Genomic DNA, 16,879 nt, shown 5'->3' with positions numbered 1-16,879 from the left:
ATTACTTTTTCAGATTATCTTATTATCTTTCTTTTTAAAGAAATAATTTTAATATTTATTTTTTATTATTATGATATGCTGCATATATATATTATTTATTGACTTTTTTAATTTTTTTTTTCTAATTAGACTTATGAGTCTAATTTAATCTACTTTTTTTTCTTTCTATTTCATAAACTTTAAAGTAATAGATTATTGTTTAAAATGTTCAATTTTAATAGATTTTATGTTTTTTTTTTACAAAAATATATTATATTTTACATTAAATAACCTATTTTACTGTGTTTCTATAATATTAATATAGATATATTTTATCACAAAAAATATAAATATATTTTTTAATAGTTATAATTTTTTCTAAACACCATCTTAATCGAATTGTATATGATTTTATCTCTGAATTTTTTTTCCATATATTTCAAAATAATAGATTATTATTTTATAATATTAAATTTTAATGTATTATATATTATATCAAATCAACCATTTTGTTCGTGTTTTTATTTTTATTATATAGATATAAATATATTTTTTTTTATTTTTTTTAACTCTTGTAATTTGAACATCTAAAAATCTACAATAATATCTGTCCAAATTAAACCGCTTTTCAATTTTAATCAAATCGGATTAAATTTTTTCAAACATGTGAATCTTAACAAAACCAAATCTCACCTAAATTTTCCCCAAATTCACCCCTAAATTTTCCCCAAATTCACACCAAGTGATGAAAAAATAAAAAAATACACTCAGTGACACCACCACATACACCGGGATTTCATTTCTTCTTTGAATACAAAAAACGCACACACCTTGTTTTTTTGTTTCTTTATTTTCAAACAGTTAAACCCTTCTTCCCCAAATTTCACACTCTTTTCATTCACTTCACCATCCATGGCGGGTACGTCATCTTCATTTCTCTCATTCACTGAATCTATATTCATATTTATTTATTTATTTTTTATTTACTTATTTATATATATATATATATTTATTATTTTTATTTTTTCATTTCCTTCACCGTTTCTTATTAATCTGCTTTGAATCACCGTATTCATAATCGCTTTTTCACTTCCGTGTTCTGAATCTTATTAATTTCCGATTATTACACTGCTCTATTCTTTTCTACTATGCTTAGGGTTTCATAACGATCAATTTAGGTTTTCTTTATACAATATATATTGCTTAATTTCGTTGTAAATTTAATTTCAGTGAGTTGGATTCCTTGCGTGGGGAAATTTTTATTAGTGTATCGGTTTTATAGGGTTTTAATTTGCACATTTTTTTTAGCTGAGTAAATACTCATTTTGGTTTGAGAATTTGTGATGCACTATAGTCCTTGAATGTATCGAAATTACGAAAATATACATTATTATGCCTTTTGTTAGTTATTTTTGGTCTTCGAATGTGCCTTGAGTTTGTCGGTTTAGTCCTTAATTGTGTTTTCTGTTGGTCAATTTAAGCCATAAAATTACTAACGAAAGAGATGCTTGGGGCTGTATTTGCAATTTTGACACAGGGATTATAGTGACAACATCACACACATTCATGACTAAAATGGTTGTTTACTCTTGTTTTTGCTAGGTTTAAGCAATTTGGAGGAATAATAGTGTATAAGTTGTGGTGTTTTGTACTTATTTGGTTTCTGATTAGTTTAATGGTTTTGTGGTAGTAGCCATGCCAGGACTGTAGTAACTTAATTTTTGTGACATTGACCTAAATTGCATTTTATTGGGATTCTTAATGAGGTGGTGGATGGTTTGATTTACAACTATTTTTTTTTTTATAATTTTTTTGTTTCTGAAGAAAAATTGAAGTTGAATTAGAATTCATGATTTTTCCTGAATTGCATTGAAGTAATTGTACTTTGAGATTTTGAGGAACTTGGAGGTGTTGATAGAAACATCTCATTTTTTTGTTCTTTTGTATTTTATTTGTGGTGAATGGTAGATATCGAGGAGGACATCCGTGCTTTACAGCTTGAGTCAGCAGGTAATCAAAAGGACTACTGATTTTTATTTTTTAATTATTTTAATTATATATATGTTTTAGTTGCATTTTAATTCTTTTATCCAATCTTTTATGTAGACACAGCAGAAGACAATAATGGGGTTGTAAGTCCAGATGATGGAAAGAGAGAAGTCGAGGAATCTATTAATACAGATCAAGGTTGGTAGTAAGGAAGTGTTTTTTTGTGTGTGTTTATTTTACCGCTGGATTAAAAACTTGTTCATGACAATGTGTGGCTTTTTCTCTGTTTTTTTTTTTCAGAAGTTGAAGAATCTGTTAATACAGATGAAGGTTGGTAGGAAGTGGTTGATTTTTTTTGTGCTTTTTCCTCTGGGTAGAAAACTTTTATTCATGACAATGTGTACCATTGCTTTACTTTAAGACTATTTATTTATGTATATCATTTTCTCTGTTTTGCTCTCATTTGCAAAATTTACTTTCAAGTAAGTTATCTTTATATTTTTTGAACAATCTGCTTTTGCTTTTTACATACAGTGATAAATGTGTTGTAGTTACATCTTCTGTTCCCTCTCTTAACACAATCATTTAGGAGTTCAGAAAGATTGCTAAGGTGGATATTTATTGTTACCTGTTAGAATGAGGACCAACAGAAATTATAGAAGTTGGAATACGTATATACATTATTCTTTGCTTCGATTTCTTTGGCTTTCTTAGATTCTTGTCTTTATGATGAATGTTTGTATTGGTGGTTACATTAGCTCATTCAATTTTGAGTGATTGGTTTTCACTTAATTTATAACAAGCGGTATCTGGCAGCATTCTAGAAATCACCTTATTGCAGAAATTATGTTTGTTACCTTTTACTGCTTGTTTGGCACCAGATGCAACTTTTTCTATTTCCCATTGTACTTTTCGTACCTGCTATTAGCTTCAACTCTCGCCATTTGAAAATAATGGTGAAGTAATTTAATATACTCTACAATAGAATTTTACTTGCTTTTTGAACATGGACTAACAAAAATTGCATCGGCGCTGTTCTGGATTGTTTTGTTGATTGCTTGCTACCTATCTTATTTACCTTAATACTGTATTCCATGGCATAAAGTAATGATAGAGAACATTATATAAAGAAATTTACCTTGGTGGTTTCAGATCCAAAGCAGGAGGTTCAGGAACAATCTATTAAAACTGAACTAAAAGGTAACAGATAAGTATTTCATTTTTAGTTATGTGATAATTTTTGTGATTTAAATTGCTGTATCAAAATTAAACAGCTCATTACTCAAAGATGTTGATTTTCATTTTTCTGTTGTTGATACCATGACTTTGATGTGTAGTTACGGATAAGGAAATTCCTCCGGTGCAAGATGAAGAAGATGATGTGGAGGTAGCTACCAAAAGACACTTAAATGTTGTGTTTATTGGTCATGTGGGTAAGTTGATGAATTCTCAAGGTTCCTATATTACGAATTATTAGGAATTCTTCCGTTTGTTTTGTGATAAGTTGTTCATGAGGTGTAGTGTTGTATGTCTATGTATGATGTGATTATAGGTTTTAAAGGCGTCAATTTTGCACTTCTCCCTCTTGTGAAATTATGTCTGTGGTATATAATTGTTGCAACATTTTTTAATTTCGATATTATTTTCTACATTCTTTTTGTATTTCAAAGTGATCTGTGTATGGTGTGGGAGAGTTCATAAAATTTGTCTCGCTGCAATGTTTCAGTTTTATATTTGATGAACAAGAGCTCCAGTTTGTTGTATTAATTAGTATCCTCATTGAAAGTTCAGATGGCCAAGGAAGTCAGAAGTTTTAAGGGCATTGAAAATTATAAATGTGAATGGATTTGTAGATGCTTAAGGAGTATATATTGTAAGCTAATAACTGAATCAAAACAGTTGATGTTGAAGATAAATCAACTTTAATAAATATAAAATTTCTATTTTTTTTGTACTGTACAATATATGCTTAAAAATGAAGCTCAGACACAAACATGGATGTTGTATGTGCATGTTCTAGGGAGTTCAATGACCCAAAAATAGCCGGGTATGGGTAAGTGCAACCCAACCGGCTGCTTAGTAATAGGATTTGGCAAGTAGATTCTAAAAGGGCTAGGTAGGGAGTTGCTGAATGTAAAAGAGGTCAGTGTTAGCTGGCCAGGAACTATTACTTAGAGGAGAGTATAAAGAGGTGGTTAGTTTAGATGCACAATTAATACTTATTGTTCTTCAGCATCATATGTATTTTATTTTTAGTTAGACATTGATCACAGACTATGAGAGGAGTTACATAAGTTGCATCTTGTTTTCAGATGCTGGCAAGTCTACAACAGGAGGCCAGATACTTTTCCTCAGTGGTCAGGTTGATGAACGGACTATCCAAAAGTACGAGAAAGAAGCCAAGGACAAAAGTAGAGAAAGCTGGTAAGTTCGTTTACTGGTGTTTCTTGATTGTGGATGCCACATTTGTTCAATGCTGCTTTGCTGCCTTAATTTTTTGTCCAATTATTTTTGCCATTAAGGGTAGTGCTCTTCTTAGAACTAGTAGAAGCTGTAATTGCACAGTATACTGGTTTACTGCAACAGAGGGTCTTACTCTCTTGCAATTTTCAGGTTATTTACTGATATGTTCAATTTTCCAGCATAGGGTTTTAGATCCAATCCAATTACTTTTCAACTGAAATTGGGCCAGTAGAAAATACTTTTGGGCCAAAATCAGTCCAGCACTACTTTTTAGAGAAAAATTAGACCAGTCTGATTAGTGTGGGCCGAAATCAGGGTAGCCAATCAGCCTGCTTGTTTAAATCAGAACTGCCAGCTCAAATTTATTGGACTGAAATTGGGCCAACCAACCCAATCGACCTCTTTTGTGGCAGGAATTGGGCCTGCCAGTTAGATAAATTATTTTGACTGAAATCAGACCATCTAGAATTATGTTTGTTTTAGGTTCTAAATGCTCCCAAATGACTGTTTTCTTGAAGGAAAAACTTTTTGCTGTATTGATGAAAATGTAAACCAAACATGTAGCATATTTTCAATCACCTCTTTTCTCTGTATACTCAGGGCCACATCACCTTTGGTTTTAATGTAGCCAGCATAATATGAAAACGTAGGATGTGGTCATATTGTTCATTTTTATAGATTGTTAGACTAACTTTTTTGTTTCGGGGATCATTTGGCTTACTGCGTATTCTTGATACTGAAATACATCTATTGATTGTAATTAATTAATGATTTTAAATTTAAATAATAGGTATATGGCTTACATAATGGACACAAATGAGGAGGAGAGGGTAAAGGTATGAATGAATTTGCCGGTGAAATTTAAATCTCATTTGATTTAATGTAGTTTTATTTTACTTGTTTAGTTATATTCTTTTGTAATCAGGATAAAGTTGTGCTGATTGCAGGGAAAGACAGTTGAAGTTGGAAGAGCACATTTTGAGACGGAGACATCAAGGTTTACAATTTTGGATGCACCAGTGAGTATTTGCTTTATGATTCTCTTTTGAGATGTTTTCCCTGTCAATGACTATGGTTGTCAGATTCTTGTGTTAACTCAGAATAATTGTAGTTTGTGACTCTAGGTATCAACTTAACTTGCTTACAAAGTCATTCAGTGTAAACTCAGGTAGATTTGCATTGAGTTGGATAGACTTGCATGGAATGGAAATTTTGAGGATGATTGAATGAGTGTATATAATGTTTTCTTTTTCCCAGATAGCCTAAAATGACATGGTTTTGATGTTTTATAGGAAGCTCAAAATGCAACAGCTGAGTGATAAAGCTCTGTAGTGGACAAAATATGGACCTCAGTTGTAGAGCTCCACTCCACAAATGCATCTAACATCCTATTGTAAACCCATCTCCTTAGTAGGTGAAAGTTATTGTATTGAGTCTCAACCCCATAGCTCCCGACATAAACAATGTAGCGAACCAGAAATCATGAACAGACCTAGTGTTCTAAGTTTGTAATGATCCAACAGGCGTACAAGATGAAAGAGCCCAACTCTAATGAGCTGAAACCCAGCTCTACCAAGTTGAATCCAACTCTGGCTGGCCTGGCCTGGATATTATTTTTTGTTTAGGTTGTAGAGTATTAACTGGTGAGCTTTGCTTAGTTGATGTTCCTTGCTTCTTTTGTGGTCTGTTTCTTCTCTCTTTTAGAGGATACTTATCCATTTATCCCCTGATGCTAGCTATAGTCTTGCATAAATATTCTTTCTTGACCATAAAATTAAAGAAATCTATTTTGTTGGCTTCACCAGGAAATTGATAAAAATGTTCCTGAAAAGGCATATTGTCGGTCATTTTGTTCAGATGTTACCCTCTTGTCTAATAACATTTTGAATTTTAGCTAACAAATATGAAGTCCATTTGTCATTCATATGTATTTTTCAGGGGCTAATTTGATTTTAAGTATTCAACCATAGAAACTTATTTGAAATTGTTGCTAATGGAATGTTAAATGTGGACTAAAACAATCAGCTGTTTACAAATTTAGGGATTTTTGTCAATTTCTATTTTCTAGGGACCAACTTATATACTCACTCATATTAGCTTGTGGTTTTTTTGGGCATCTGATATTATTTGTGCCGGTTTCGGAAAGTTTTCAATAGGCATTGGAGAAACCCCCAACACAAAAAAAATGGTTGGACCAGAAGAGACAACTTCTATTTTATGTTAATGGTCTTGTAGTTTTCATTCTGGTTTGACGTATTCTTTTGGCCACCTTTCCTTGCTTCATTGTTGCCCACTTGCCCCCCCTCTTTCTCTCTCTTTGCCTTAATTCAATATATTTTTCTGAGCAACCATTTGGTATTTATTATAAATTGCAATGCTTCTACAGGGTCACAAGAGTTATGTCCCTAACATGATCAGTGGTGCATCTCAAGCTGATATTGGAGTCTTGGTTAGTTGATCTATAACGTGTGACACTGTATTGATCATCGATAGATGCTTTTTGACAATCATTTGATGGTAAATCTCTCTGTCTGTGCCACATCTCTAATCTCTATGCTGCATCAATCAGGTAATTTCTGCTCGAAAGGGAGAATTTGAAACTGGATATGAGAGAGGTGGTCAAACCCGTGAACATGTTCAGCTTGCAAAAACACTGGGTGTGTCTAAGCTGCTTGTTGTTGTTAATAAAATGGATGATCCTACAGTTAAGTGGTCAAAAGAAAGGTACTCTCTCACTCTCAACTTGACTTCAACCCCAACACCCTGCCAATTGTTTATCTTTCAATTTTAATAGATTTGCTATTGCTGTGCCTTAGGTATGACGAAATTGAGTCAAAGATGATACCATTTCTTAAGCAATCAGGTTACAATGTGAAGAAAGGTACGCAGGAACTTTATTTTTGACTTACTGTTTTATTAGGCTTTATTTATGATGCACGGACATGATACAAAAGTATCAAATACAATATGTATTCCATATGGCTATATGCTGCGCCTTAAGAAATTCCTTAAGAAATATAGGATGTGATATCTTTATGATACATATATAAAAAAATTAAAATTCACAAAATACAGTAAATAAGTTATTGTAATTTAAAAATCCTAACTAAACACCAAAAATAGTTCAGTATTGACATGGTTGAAATATCTTAACATATATAGAAGAAGGATAGTATCCTACAAGAAGTTGGGCTTTTTATTAGTTCATATAACTATTCCTTCTCAATATAATGAAATATTCATTTTCAGTAAAATCAAAAACTGTTTTCTTTCAACTGGTTAACTTCTAATTAGAGCATGAAGTGAACACCGCTCGATTGGTTGTAGCAATTAAGGATTGAGATTTGGGAATGTTCAGCTTGTGCTACTGTCACAGTTTTTTTCCCTTTTCCTTCTAGCGATGTTTTTGGTGTAGCCTTTTAGAAAAGTTTATGTAGAAAACTGTGCTGTGAAAGAAAGATCTCTTCTATTATTAACTTTGGTAAATAATCTTGTATTTATTTACAAGTCCTGACCAGTTTGGTAAGTTATGAATGGAAATTATTACTAACTATTGTCCTTGACCAGATGTCCTGTTTTTACCTATATCTGGGCTGATTGGTGCAAACCTAAAAACAAGAATGGATAAAAGTATTTGTCCATGGTGGGATGGTCCTTGCCTATTTGAAGCTCTTGATGCCATTGAAATTCCTCTACGAGATCCTAATGGTCCTTTCAGGTATGCTGTGTTTGAACATTGTGTTGCTTACGTATCCCCTACTAAAGGTTCATGTGTGTGTGTGTATGTGTATGTAAGCTCATGCACACACATGTAGATGTTTAAAAATATAACTTTGATAAGGTTGGATTTCTGATTCTCATAGGATGCCTATACTCGACAAATTCAAAGACATGGGAACTGTTGTTATGGGCAAAGTCGAATCTGGTAGTATTCGGGAGGGAGATTCCTTGGTGATTATGCCAAATAAGGTGGTTTATATTATCTTTTATTATATTGATCTTTTCTGAAGCAATTATGAACTTATTTATTTATTTTCTACTGCTTTTTATCCCCTTCTGAATGTGATTGCCCATTAATCTGCAGGATCCAGTGAAAGTTGTTGCCATATATATTGATGAGAATCGGGTTAAACGTGCTGGACCTGGTGAAAACTTACGGGTCAGAATATCTGGTGTTGAAGAAGAAGACATATCATCTGGGTTTGTCCTGTCTAGTACCGGTGAGCTTTTGCTGTACTATGAAAGATGTGTTGTAGCACATTTTGTGTAAATATCTAAGAAGTTATTTTATTGAAAGAAAGATGCTACAGAAAATGTTACACGATTGGATTACATGTAGTATGTAAAAACTAGTGGCCTGTCTCCTGGTTCATTTCTTATTTCTGCCTGTAATGAAAAGGAAAGTCGTAGAGTAGTGTGCCCTGCCATGAGATGTTCAATACTACTACTACTGTACCATGTTGCAGTTTTACTTTAAGGCCAAGTAAGACCTTTTTAGTAATTAGTAATTATGTTGGGAGCCCAGGCTTAAACTGTGGCAGGTTTAAATGATCGATTCAGAGGTAAGGCATCCAATAATGGTGACAGACGCAACCTTCTTCCAATGCTCCCTCCACAAATGTCCTAGCCAATTCAATTTTAGGGATTCTTTACTTTTGTATTGTGTTATGGCTGTGTTTATATCATTATGCATTTGTTGATCTGTTTTGTGGTTTTTATCCTGGCCTCAGCAAATCCAATACCGGCTGTTACTGAGTTTGTTGCCCAGCTGGCGATCCTTGAATTGCTGGACAATGTACTTATTCCTCCCCTTGCTCTCACTTTGCATTTGGTTCTTTACAAAATATCTCTGTATTGATCTAGGACATCTGTCGTATAAAATTAGGCAATTTTTACTGCTGGGTACAAGGCTATTTTGCACGTCCACTCTGTAGTTGAAGAATGTGAGGTTATTGAGCTCATACATCAAATTGATCCAAAGACAAAGAAGCCTATGAAAAAGAAAGTTCTCTTTGTGAAAAACGGTGCAGGTGTTGTGTGCCGAATTCAGGTACATGCTTCATTGTAAATTTGGATGTGAATTTGATTTCACAAATTGTTACAATGCCATACTAGGGTTTTCTAGGGATAATAAAAGATTTAAACTTATAATGATCATGTGGGATGATTGTTGAGTTTTAGATAGTGGATTTAGTTGGTTGTGCAATGGTCAATTATCATTGAGCTTCATCTGATCTTGTTTTGGAAACATTCTTACAGGTTAGTAACTCCATATGCATTGAGAAATTCTCTGACTTTCCACAACTTGGGAGATTCACTCTGCGCACGGAAGGTAATATTTAAGAAATGATGTCTTCTTTTTTGTCCAAATGTGCTCCTTGTAAAATATGTTTAAAGTACATTACTCTGGTCTGCAGGAAAAACTGTTGCAGTGGGAAAAGTCAACGGTTTTTAAATTTTAAACACAATTTTGACTTGAGGTAAATAATATTTTAAGTCCATTCTCCCTTGTTTCTCTTCTGAAGCTGTTTTTGCTTTAATAAAATGGCTATTAGTGCGACTTCAATTAATAATATTTTTCCCCTTCCCCAAATTTTTTTATAGTAAACCTTTTTAATGGTAACTTTTGTGTCATACATGATGGTCCTGCTTGCTTCTGTAGCATATGTGGCCTGGTTCTCTTGATAATTGTGTATATTTTATTTTAAGTGCAATGCGGTCGAGTATCTTTTCTACACAGCTTAACCCCCCTCCTCCTCTTACACATCTGACAAATGGTTGAAGAGAAATGTCAGTATCTGGCATCGTGCATCAAATTAAATCTAAATTACTATAAATTTTTATGGTTCTTTATTTCATTGGAAAGACTATATGAAAATCGTAAACTGAAGAATAAGTGCTATATTTTTATACTTATATAGATTATGGTTTTGAAACACCTGGCTACTCCTGTGATGTCGGAACCTTTTACAATGAGAAACTGGTTTAACCACCAGTCTATTATAATCTGACTAAAATTTGAGCATTCACTTTTTGTTTTTATTTTTGAGAAAATTAATTATACAATTTATACTTATGTTTTAACAGAAATTAATTTGGACAGAACGTAATTCCTGCATAGACAAATGGAGTTGAGAAGTTTACAACGTCAAGTTGAAAAATGTACCCATAGTGAAGAGTAATTGGTTGCTGCTGGTACCTGTGTACTTTTAAGTGGGGCCTTACAAGGCCTTTGTTGCTTCAGTGCTTTTATGGGTGACAACTGTTCCATGTGTCACTCATTCCAATTGTTCTAATTGAGAATATAAAGTGAAATATCAGATTTTGAAATGATCCATACAGTTAACTGTGGAATCAGATATAACTTCTTTGTGAGACGTAAAACTATTGTCAATTTGCGCTTAGCTCAATTAAACAAGAATTTTGGGTTTGAAGGATTTGATTTGGTCAAAAAAGAGTTTGAGTGATTGTTAAATATGGAACATTTAGTTTGAAAATATTATAATTTCTTAAAGGTATTGTCTAATATGTACAAGTGAGATAATATTGAACTATGCACAAGTTTATTTTCACTCTTAGATCAATAAATTTCATTATATCTATTGGATTAAATGGTGGAAACAAATATGTACATGGAATTGGTGGAAGATATACTTCATTTGTATCTCATCAAATTGACCTTTTGCAAAAGATTTTTAATTAAAATTTGAATAAAAAAGTAGAAACTAAATGAATGAGAATGACATTGTACACAACATTTCCCTTACAATATAAATGCTTATATATAGGCAACTTTTATAACAATTGATAAAGTTAAATAGAACTATTTTTATATAAGCTATCATGCCGACTTCATGAAAACAAGTTAAAAATAACTGATAAATATGTCAAAAGCTGTTTCAATAAGCTATCATAAATAGTCTCACAATTGCTTCTAAAATAGATAAACTCAAATATATCAATTTTAAGGATAGTATACTTGCTTATTACTTTACACAAGTTTGACATTAGGATTTCTCATGGTTTTAAGCCACATATCAGCCATAACTCTTGAAGAAATGCTCCATAACAAGTCTTGCTGCCCTCTTGCCAATCCATGTTTTCCTTTCTTCCCTGCCTTTCCCAATCCATGTTCAATCAACCATTGCATTGAAGTTAGCCTTTGTTTCTCAATATCCCAACTATTCTTCCTTCTAATTCCGCTCCTCACCTTAAAGCCTCCCACATGCATGCTAGTTACTTTAAACCTTTTCTCCTCATCAACATCATCTTCATAGTGATCATCATTACCCTTTATATCCACACTTGTTGCATGAACAAACACCATCATTGGTCCTCCAACTGCTTCATATCTTCTTGTTGGATCCCTCAGTTGAACTACAAACATCATTGCAAAATTTGATAGTTCATTTTTACTATAGCTTTGATCTCTAATCCAATCCTCAAGTGAAATAGCAGAACTCAATATATCTTTTTCTTTGTTTCCTTCTTCAGTGCTTTGTGAAGAAACATCAAAAGGAGCTTCTTCCTCAGCCATATCAGCTTGAATTTTCAACCCTTCAATAGCCATAAATTCAATCTTCTGCATTGTAAAAGCTAGAATTTTCTCTGCAGTAACTAATGTATCATCCACATTCCAAATTCCCGTTGAAATCCTTTCTTGTCTTCCTAAACTCATTGCATTTGCCATTTCTTTCAAGGCCGAAACGATCCGGGCCGCGCTCGAACTAGCTCCTTCTTTGTTTCTACCTTGTATTATAGCAGAAGCTATACCTTCAAAAGCAATCTGTTCAGCAGTTTTACCTACGAGTTCATTGATCGGCATCAACGAGAAAATTCGAGAACTGATTTCATCAAGATCAATAGCAGCCAAATTTTGAAACAATTCTAATCCATTTAAACAATGATGTGATGTCAAAACAAAAGGCTTTGACATCTGCATTGCTAGCTTTGGAGTATCATTTCTATCCAAAAGATTGTCTAATGGATTCATAGATGCTAAGTATCCTCCATCCTTTGTTTGAACAACACAACCTAATCCTTTTCCAAGATCAGGAAGATACACTTTTGATGAAGAATTCTCATCATTTTCTTCAAGTAGCAAAGTTGGAATTTCAGATTGGTTGATTTTGTAATTGTTTCCTCTACTAGACTTTTGATCCTCAAGCATGTGAAGAAACTCTCTTGTCACATTTTCTTCATCTGAATCCAATCTTTGTGATTCTGTGTCATAATCTTTTATGAACTTGTTATGTTCTCCCATCATGGATTCAAGAGCTTTTATTTGCTTAGCAAGTGAATCAAGCTCAATTAATCTTGTTAAGTGCAATTGATCATGGACTATTTCCTTAACAATTTCACTCGAAGCCGATTTCACTTCCATCGATTTCTCAGATCTTTCATCTTCATATTCATCTTCCTTTTTCTTCTCAACTTCAATTCCTTTATCAACAACCTCGAATTCCGGAAGATCAAGATCTTCCTCCACTTTTTCTTTTTCTTTTTCATCAAGATTCAAATCATCCATACCTTGAATATCTTCTGCTAACCTTCTTTGTGAAGGAGTCCAAGCATCATTTCTGTTTGTGATTCTTGGACTAGGCATGCTAAAAGATGTCTTTGATTGTCGCCGAGCGAACGATGAAGCAATGTTTCTAAACTTGCTATTAGTCTTCAAATTCTCTTCCATGTTATATATTTCAACTCCTCCATCTTTCTCCATGATTTGAAACCCTAGTTTCAAAACCAACTCTCCTCCTTTTGCTTTTCCTGTTAAACCAAAGCTTTTCTCCCATTGCCTAACTCGATTTCCTTGCCGGCTTTTCTCAACAGATTCTTGAATCAACTGACTTAAATCAACTGAATTTCTTCCAAAGTTAAGCTCTTTAGCATCAACTGCAAAAAGGTATATCCAAAATGGTCTCGACTCAAATTTAAGATGATTTTTTCCACTACTACCTTGTTGATTGCAATAAACATGACACCTAATGAAAAGTGTCTCTTCAAAATCTGCAGCACCTTGAATAACCCTTGATGGCATTGTTTGAACAGAACCATCTTTGTTCTCTTTCTTTCTTACACAACAAGAAAGCCTTAAACCATTCATTGATGAAGGAAGGAATTGAGCAGTCACAACTTCAACAGAAAACAAACAGCTTATTTTCTGTTTTCCAATATGAGAAATAGCCCTTATAGGCTTCCAATTCCAAATCCCTTTTTTCTCAGCTGAATTTGTTGCTTCATCATTAAATTTGTTATCTTGTTGAGTAGGTGAAGCCTTGGCATCTTCAAGATTTGTTTTTGGTTTCCATGGAGACAAGGAAATTCGACGAGACTTCGGTTTGTTGCTGCTTTTGTTGTCAAGTTTAGCAGATTCATTGTCATCATTAGAAGAAGATGGAACAAAAGGTGATGAAGTTCTTGGAAGTGTTAGAGAAGCTGTTTTTCTTCTAGCTGTGGTGTGTGATTGGTAAAGTGATTCACTTAATGCTTCTAGTTCTTCAAGGAGTTGAGCATTGGAATTTCTTTTGGAAGAGTTATCAGATTCCATCACTAGTGAATGATGAAATTTTTGCAGCTAAAAATGGTGATGATATTAATGATGATGTTGGAAAGTGAGAATAGAAGGAAAGTTTTGGAACTAGCTAGTAAAATGATAAAGATGGTCACATATGTTGGGAAGTTTGGTTAAATTGAGGACTTAATGATATGATGAAATAGTGAATTTGTTGGTCTTTTGTGAACCAAGAAAATCTTATGAAATGTATTTGTGGTGGATAAAACATGAAAGGTTGCATTGCATTGTTGTTGCTTTGGTGATCAAGACAAATATGAAATTTGATTGGCAAAGTGGTCCCAATGCATTTAATATTGGTTTTATACATACCAATAATATTTTATCGGTTTCCATTTCATCTATTTAATTAATCTAATATCTGACATATTTCGTAAATAATATCAACACAATATTGACACATAAAAATAAAAATAGTAATTACTTCAATTTTTTTAGATTATTAGTATTTATATTTCAGTATCACTGTTGTATTATTAAGTATTTGTATTTGATACAAAATTTCACACATGGTCATGTTAATATTTTATAATAAGATAAATTATTAGTGTACATGAGAAACAAGAGAAAAGGTAAAATGATTGCTTTGAAACAAAAATTACATATCATATAGTTCTTAGTCAAACAGAATGGTCAAGTTGAATTAAGTAGCTGTAAGTAATTGCTTGGCTATGATTCAACCATGCAAGCTTAGGTGTTGAAAGTGAAACTCTTTAATGCTTCCAAGAAGATACGTGTACAAGAGCATACTCACAAAGTTTCTTTTCCTTCTCTAGTGGCAATAGAAAATATGGTTAAAAAAAATTGAAGTAATAAGAGAAAGGAATATAGGTCTACTAATAAAAAAATCAAGAAGCTTTGAACACAAAAAGCTAAAATTTTAGATAAAAACAAAATATATATGAGAATCAATATTTTTTAGTATTTTAAAATAAATATATTTGGAATAAAATATGAATTTATATTACATTTAAAATTTAAAAAGTCATTTATTTTGAGAACTTTTTTCATAGATGGATCATAAACTGTGAGATTATTGAAGTAAAATTTTGTGACTATAGTACACAAAATTCCAAAGCTGCTAATCTATATGCCGAAAGAAATCTGAAAAATAAAAAGAATTTAGATTCATTTATTTTTAAATGACTAACCAATAATAAATCCAATAATAATATTTTTTTTTTGAATGTGTATAAACCCAGTAATTATAAGAAAACATTTTTGCTCTGAATAATTTATGTGTAGTGACACTTAATTGCACACATGTTACAAAGCCAACCACTAATCGGTTATTACTATATGCAATGACTATTATAAATAAATTCAATTCAATTTTCCATTTTTAATATCTTCATGTTAAAAGTAAAAAAAACAAATCTAATGTTAAGAGACATTTTATCATTAATTTAGACGAATCCATTTTTCTTATGTAAATTTAGGTAAATTCGTTGGACAAACTACACATATGATTTAAATATAAGAAAATTACTGATGAGTACTCTAAGAGTATTGGTTAAGAGAAAAAAAAATATAAAAATATTATATATGAAAGTGGTGTATTTAACTTTTTTTTTTTTTTTTTTCATACAAACTACTTGTACCACATTTTAGTAAAAAAAAAACTACTTGTACCACAAACTAAATTATTCATTATTTCTTCCAATCTATTATCTATCTATTATCTATTATATATATTTAAAACAACTTCCGAATGCCACCTCATTATATTTCATCAACATCAGTCAAAAAAGCTGATCTCTTGAGAAGTATGTCCTCTCTTCAATAACTTCTTTAATCTCTTCAATTTTTATTTTCCCTCTTTTTTCTACAATTTTTTTAATACCTCCAAAATTTATTTGATAATATTATTTTATAATAAATTTATAAATTATCTATTATCTATTATATATATTTAAAACAGATTCTCGAATGCCACCTCATCATATTTTGCCACCTCATTGTATTTCATCCAAATCAACCAAAAAACTGATGTCTCTTGAGAAGTATGTCCTCTCTTCAACTTCTTTAATCTCTTTAATTTCTATTTTTCCTCTTTCTTCCACAATTTTTTTAATACCTTCAAAATTTATTTGATAATATTATTTTATAATAAATTTATAAATTATAAAATTATTTTACAATTATTTATAATAAATTTATAATTTATAAATTATTTTACAATTTGATAATAATTTATAATTTATATTATTATCAAATTATTTTATAAGTTATTTTATAATAAATTTATAAACTATTTTATAATATTATTAGTCATTTAACAATGGTAATAATTTATATTATTAATCATTAAATTCAATAAAAAACCGACTAATTACTCCTAAATATCGACATAAATACTCTTTATCTAATCCTCTTTTCATTGACAATTATATTATTTCACTTATGGTGGTGAATAATGATTTTATACGTTAAAAATTCAATTACTCATTTATGTTAATCCATTTATAATTTCTTTCAATTTATGTCAATCTATTTTTTTAGTAACATTTTATAAAATAAAAATATATTTTCTATTTGACTGAAAATACATTTTTAAAAAATAATCATAAAATACGAATATATAAAAAATTTTTCAATTATAAAAATACACATATATATATAAAAATATAATATATATATATATATATATATATATATATATATATATATATATATATGAATATATTAAAAAATATAATGAACAAAAGTTTACTATATATGTGTTCTGAAAAAATATGTTAACACTAAATTTTGATCAATTAAATTATATATTTATAATTGAATGCTATTTTTGATTTTAATTTTTCTTATCATAATGATGATTTGAATGTTAAAAAATAAATAAAAAATTAAGTATTGCATAAAATTAAATTA

The 16,879-nt window shown here is 31.2% G+C and overlaps 2 protein-coding genes across 4 annotated transcripts; one reads left to right on the top strand and one right to left on the bottom strand.

Moving 5' to 3' along the window:
* The first annotated feature begins 754 nt into the window (after positions 1 to 754).
* LOC101511195 (uncharacterized) lies at positions 755 to 10,865 on the top strand. Of its 3 annotated transcripts, none has more exons than XM_004512659.4 (20): positions 755 to 898; positions 1,948 to 1,989; positions 2,086 to 2,166; positions 2,269 to 2,298; positions 3,121 to 3,168; positions 3,306 to 3,401; positions 4,281 to 4,392; positions 5,222 to 5,267; positions 5,379 to 5,450; positions 6,818 to 6,880; positions 7,001 to 7,155; positions 7,248 to 7,312; positions 7,999 to 8,149; positions 8,295 to 8,400; positions 8,516 to 8,651; positions 9,162 to 9,226; positions 9,317 to 9,481; positions 9,691 to 9,763; positions 9,849 to 9,911; positions 10,519 to 10,865. In XM_004512659.4, the coding sequence occupies exons 1-19, from the start codon at positions 892 to 894 to the stop codon at positions 9,884 to 9,886; spliced, it is 1,551 nt and encodes a 516-aa protein (XP_004512716.1). In that variant the 5' UTR covers positions 755 to 891; the 3' UTR covers positions 9,887 to 9,911; positions 10,519 to 10,865. The 3 variants fall into 3 exon arrangements, with proteins under 3 accessions (XP_004512716.1, XP_012574705.1, XP_012574706.1); XM_012719251.3 differs by having other exon boundaries at positions 762 to 898; positions 10,535 to 10,865; XM_012719252.3 differs by lacking the exon at positions 2,269 to 2,298 and having other exon boundaries at positions 762 to 898.
* Positions 10,866 to 11,239: 374 nt separating this feature from the next.
* On the bottom strand, positions 11,240 to 14,127 carry LOC101502722 (protein PLASTID MOVEMENT IMPAIRED 1-like). Its single transcript, XM_004512721.4, has one exon. The coding sequence runs from the start codon at positions 13,979 to 13,981 to the stop codon at positions 11,423 to 11,425; it is 2,559 nt and encodes an 852-aa protein (XP_004512778.1). The 5' UTR covers positions 13,982 to 14,127; the 3' UTR covers positions 11,240 to 11,422.
* Between the last annotated feature and the right edge of the window lie 2,752 nt (positions 14,128 to 16,879).

The sequence above is a fragment of the Cicer arietinum genome, chromosome 8 (genome assembly GCF_000331145.2).
Source record: "Cicer arietinum cultivar CDC Frontier isolate Library 1 chromosome 8, Cicar.CDCFrontier_v2.0, whole genome shotgun sequence".
Taxonomy (NCBI): domain Eukaryota; kingdom Viridiplantae; phylum Streptophyta; class Magnoliopsida; order Fabales; family Fabaceae; genus Cicer; species Cicer arietinum.
This window is presented reverse-complemented; position numbering and strand designations above follow the sequence as displayed.

Excerpts from the sequence above, each read along its gene's own strand:
- LOC101511195 (XM_004512659.4), top strand. Across the intron at positions 3,402-4,280 it reads TGTGTTTATTGGTCATGTGG|ATGCTGGCAAGTCTACAACA; the intron begins GTAAGTTGATGA and ends TCTTGTTTTCAG. Across the intron at positions 9,764-9,848 it reads ATTCACTCTGCGCACGGAAG|GAAAAACTGTTGCAGTGGGA; the intron begins GTAATATTTAAG and ends TCTGGTCTGCAG.
- LOC101502722 (XM_004512721.4), bottom strand. The coding sequence starts at position 13,981 with ATGGAATCTGATAACTCTTCCAAAAGAAATTCCAATGCTCAACTCCTT.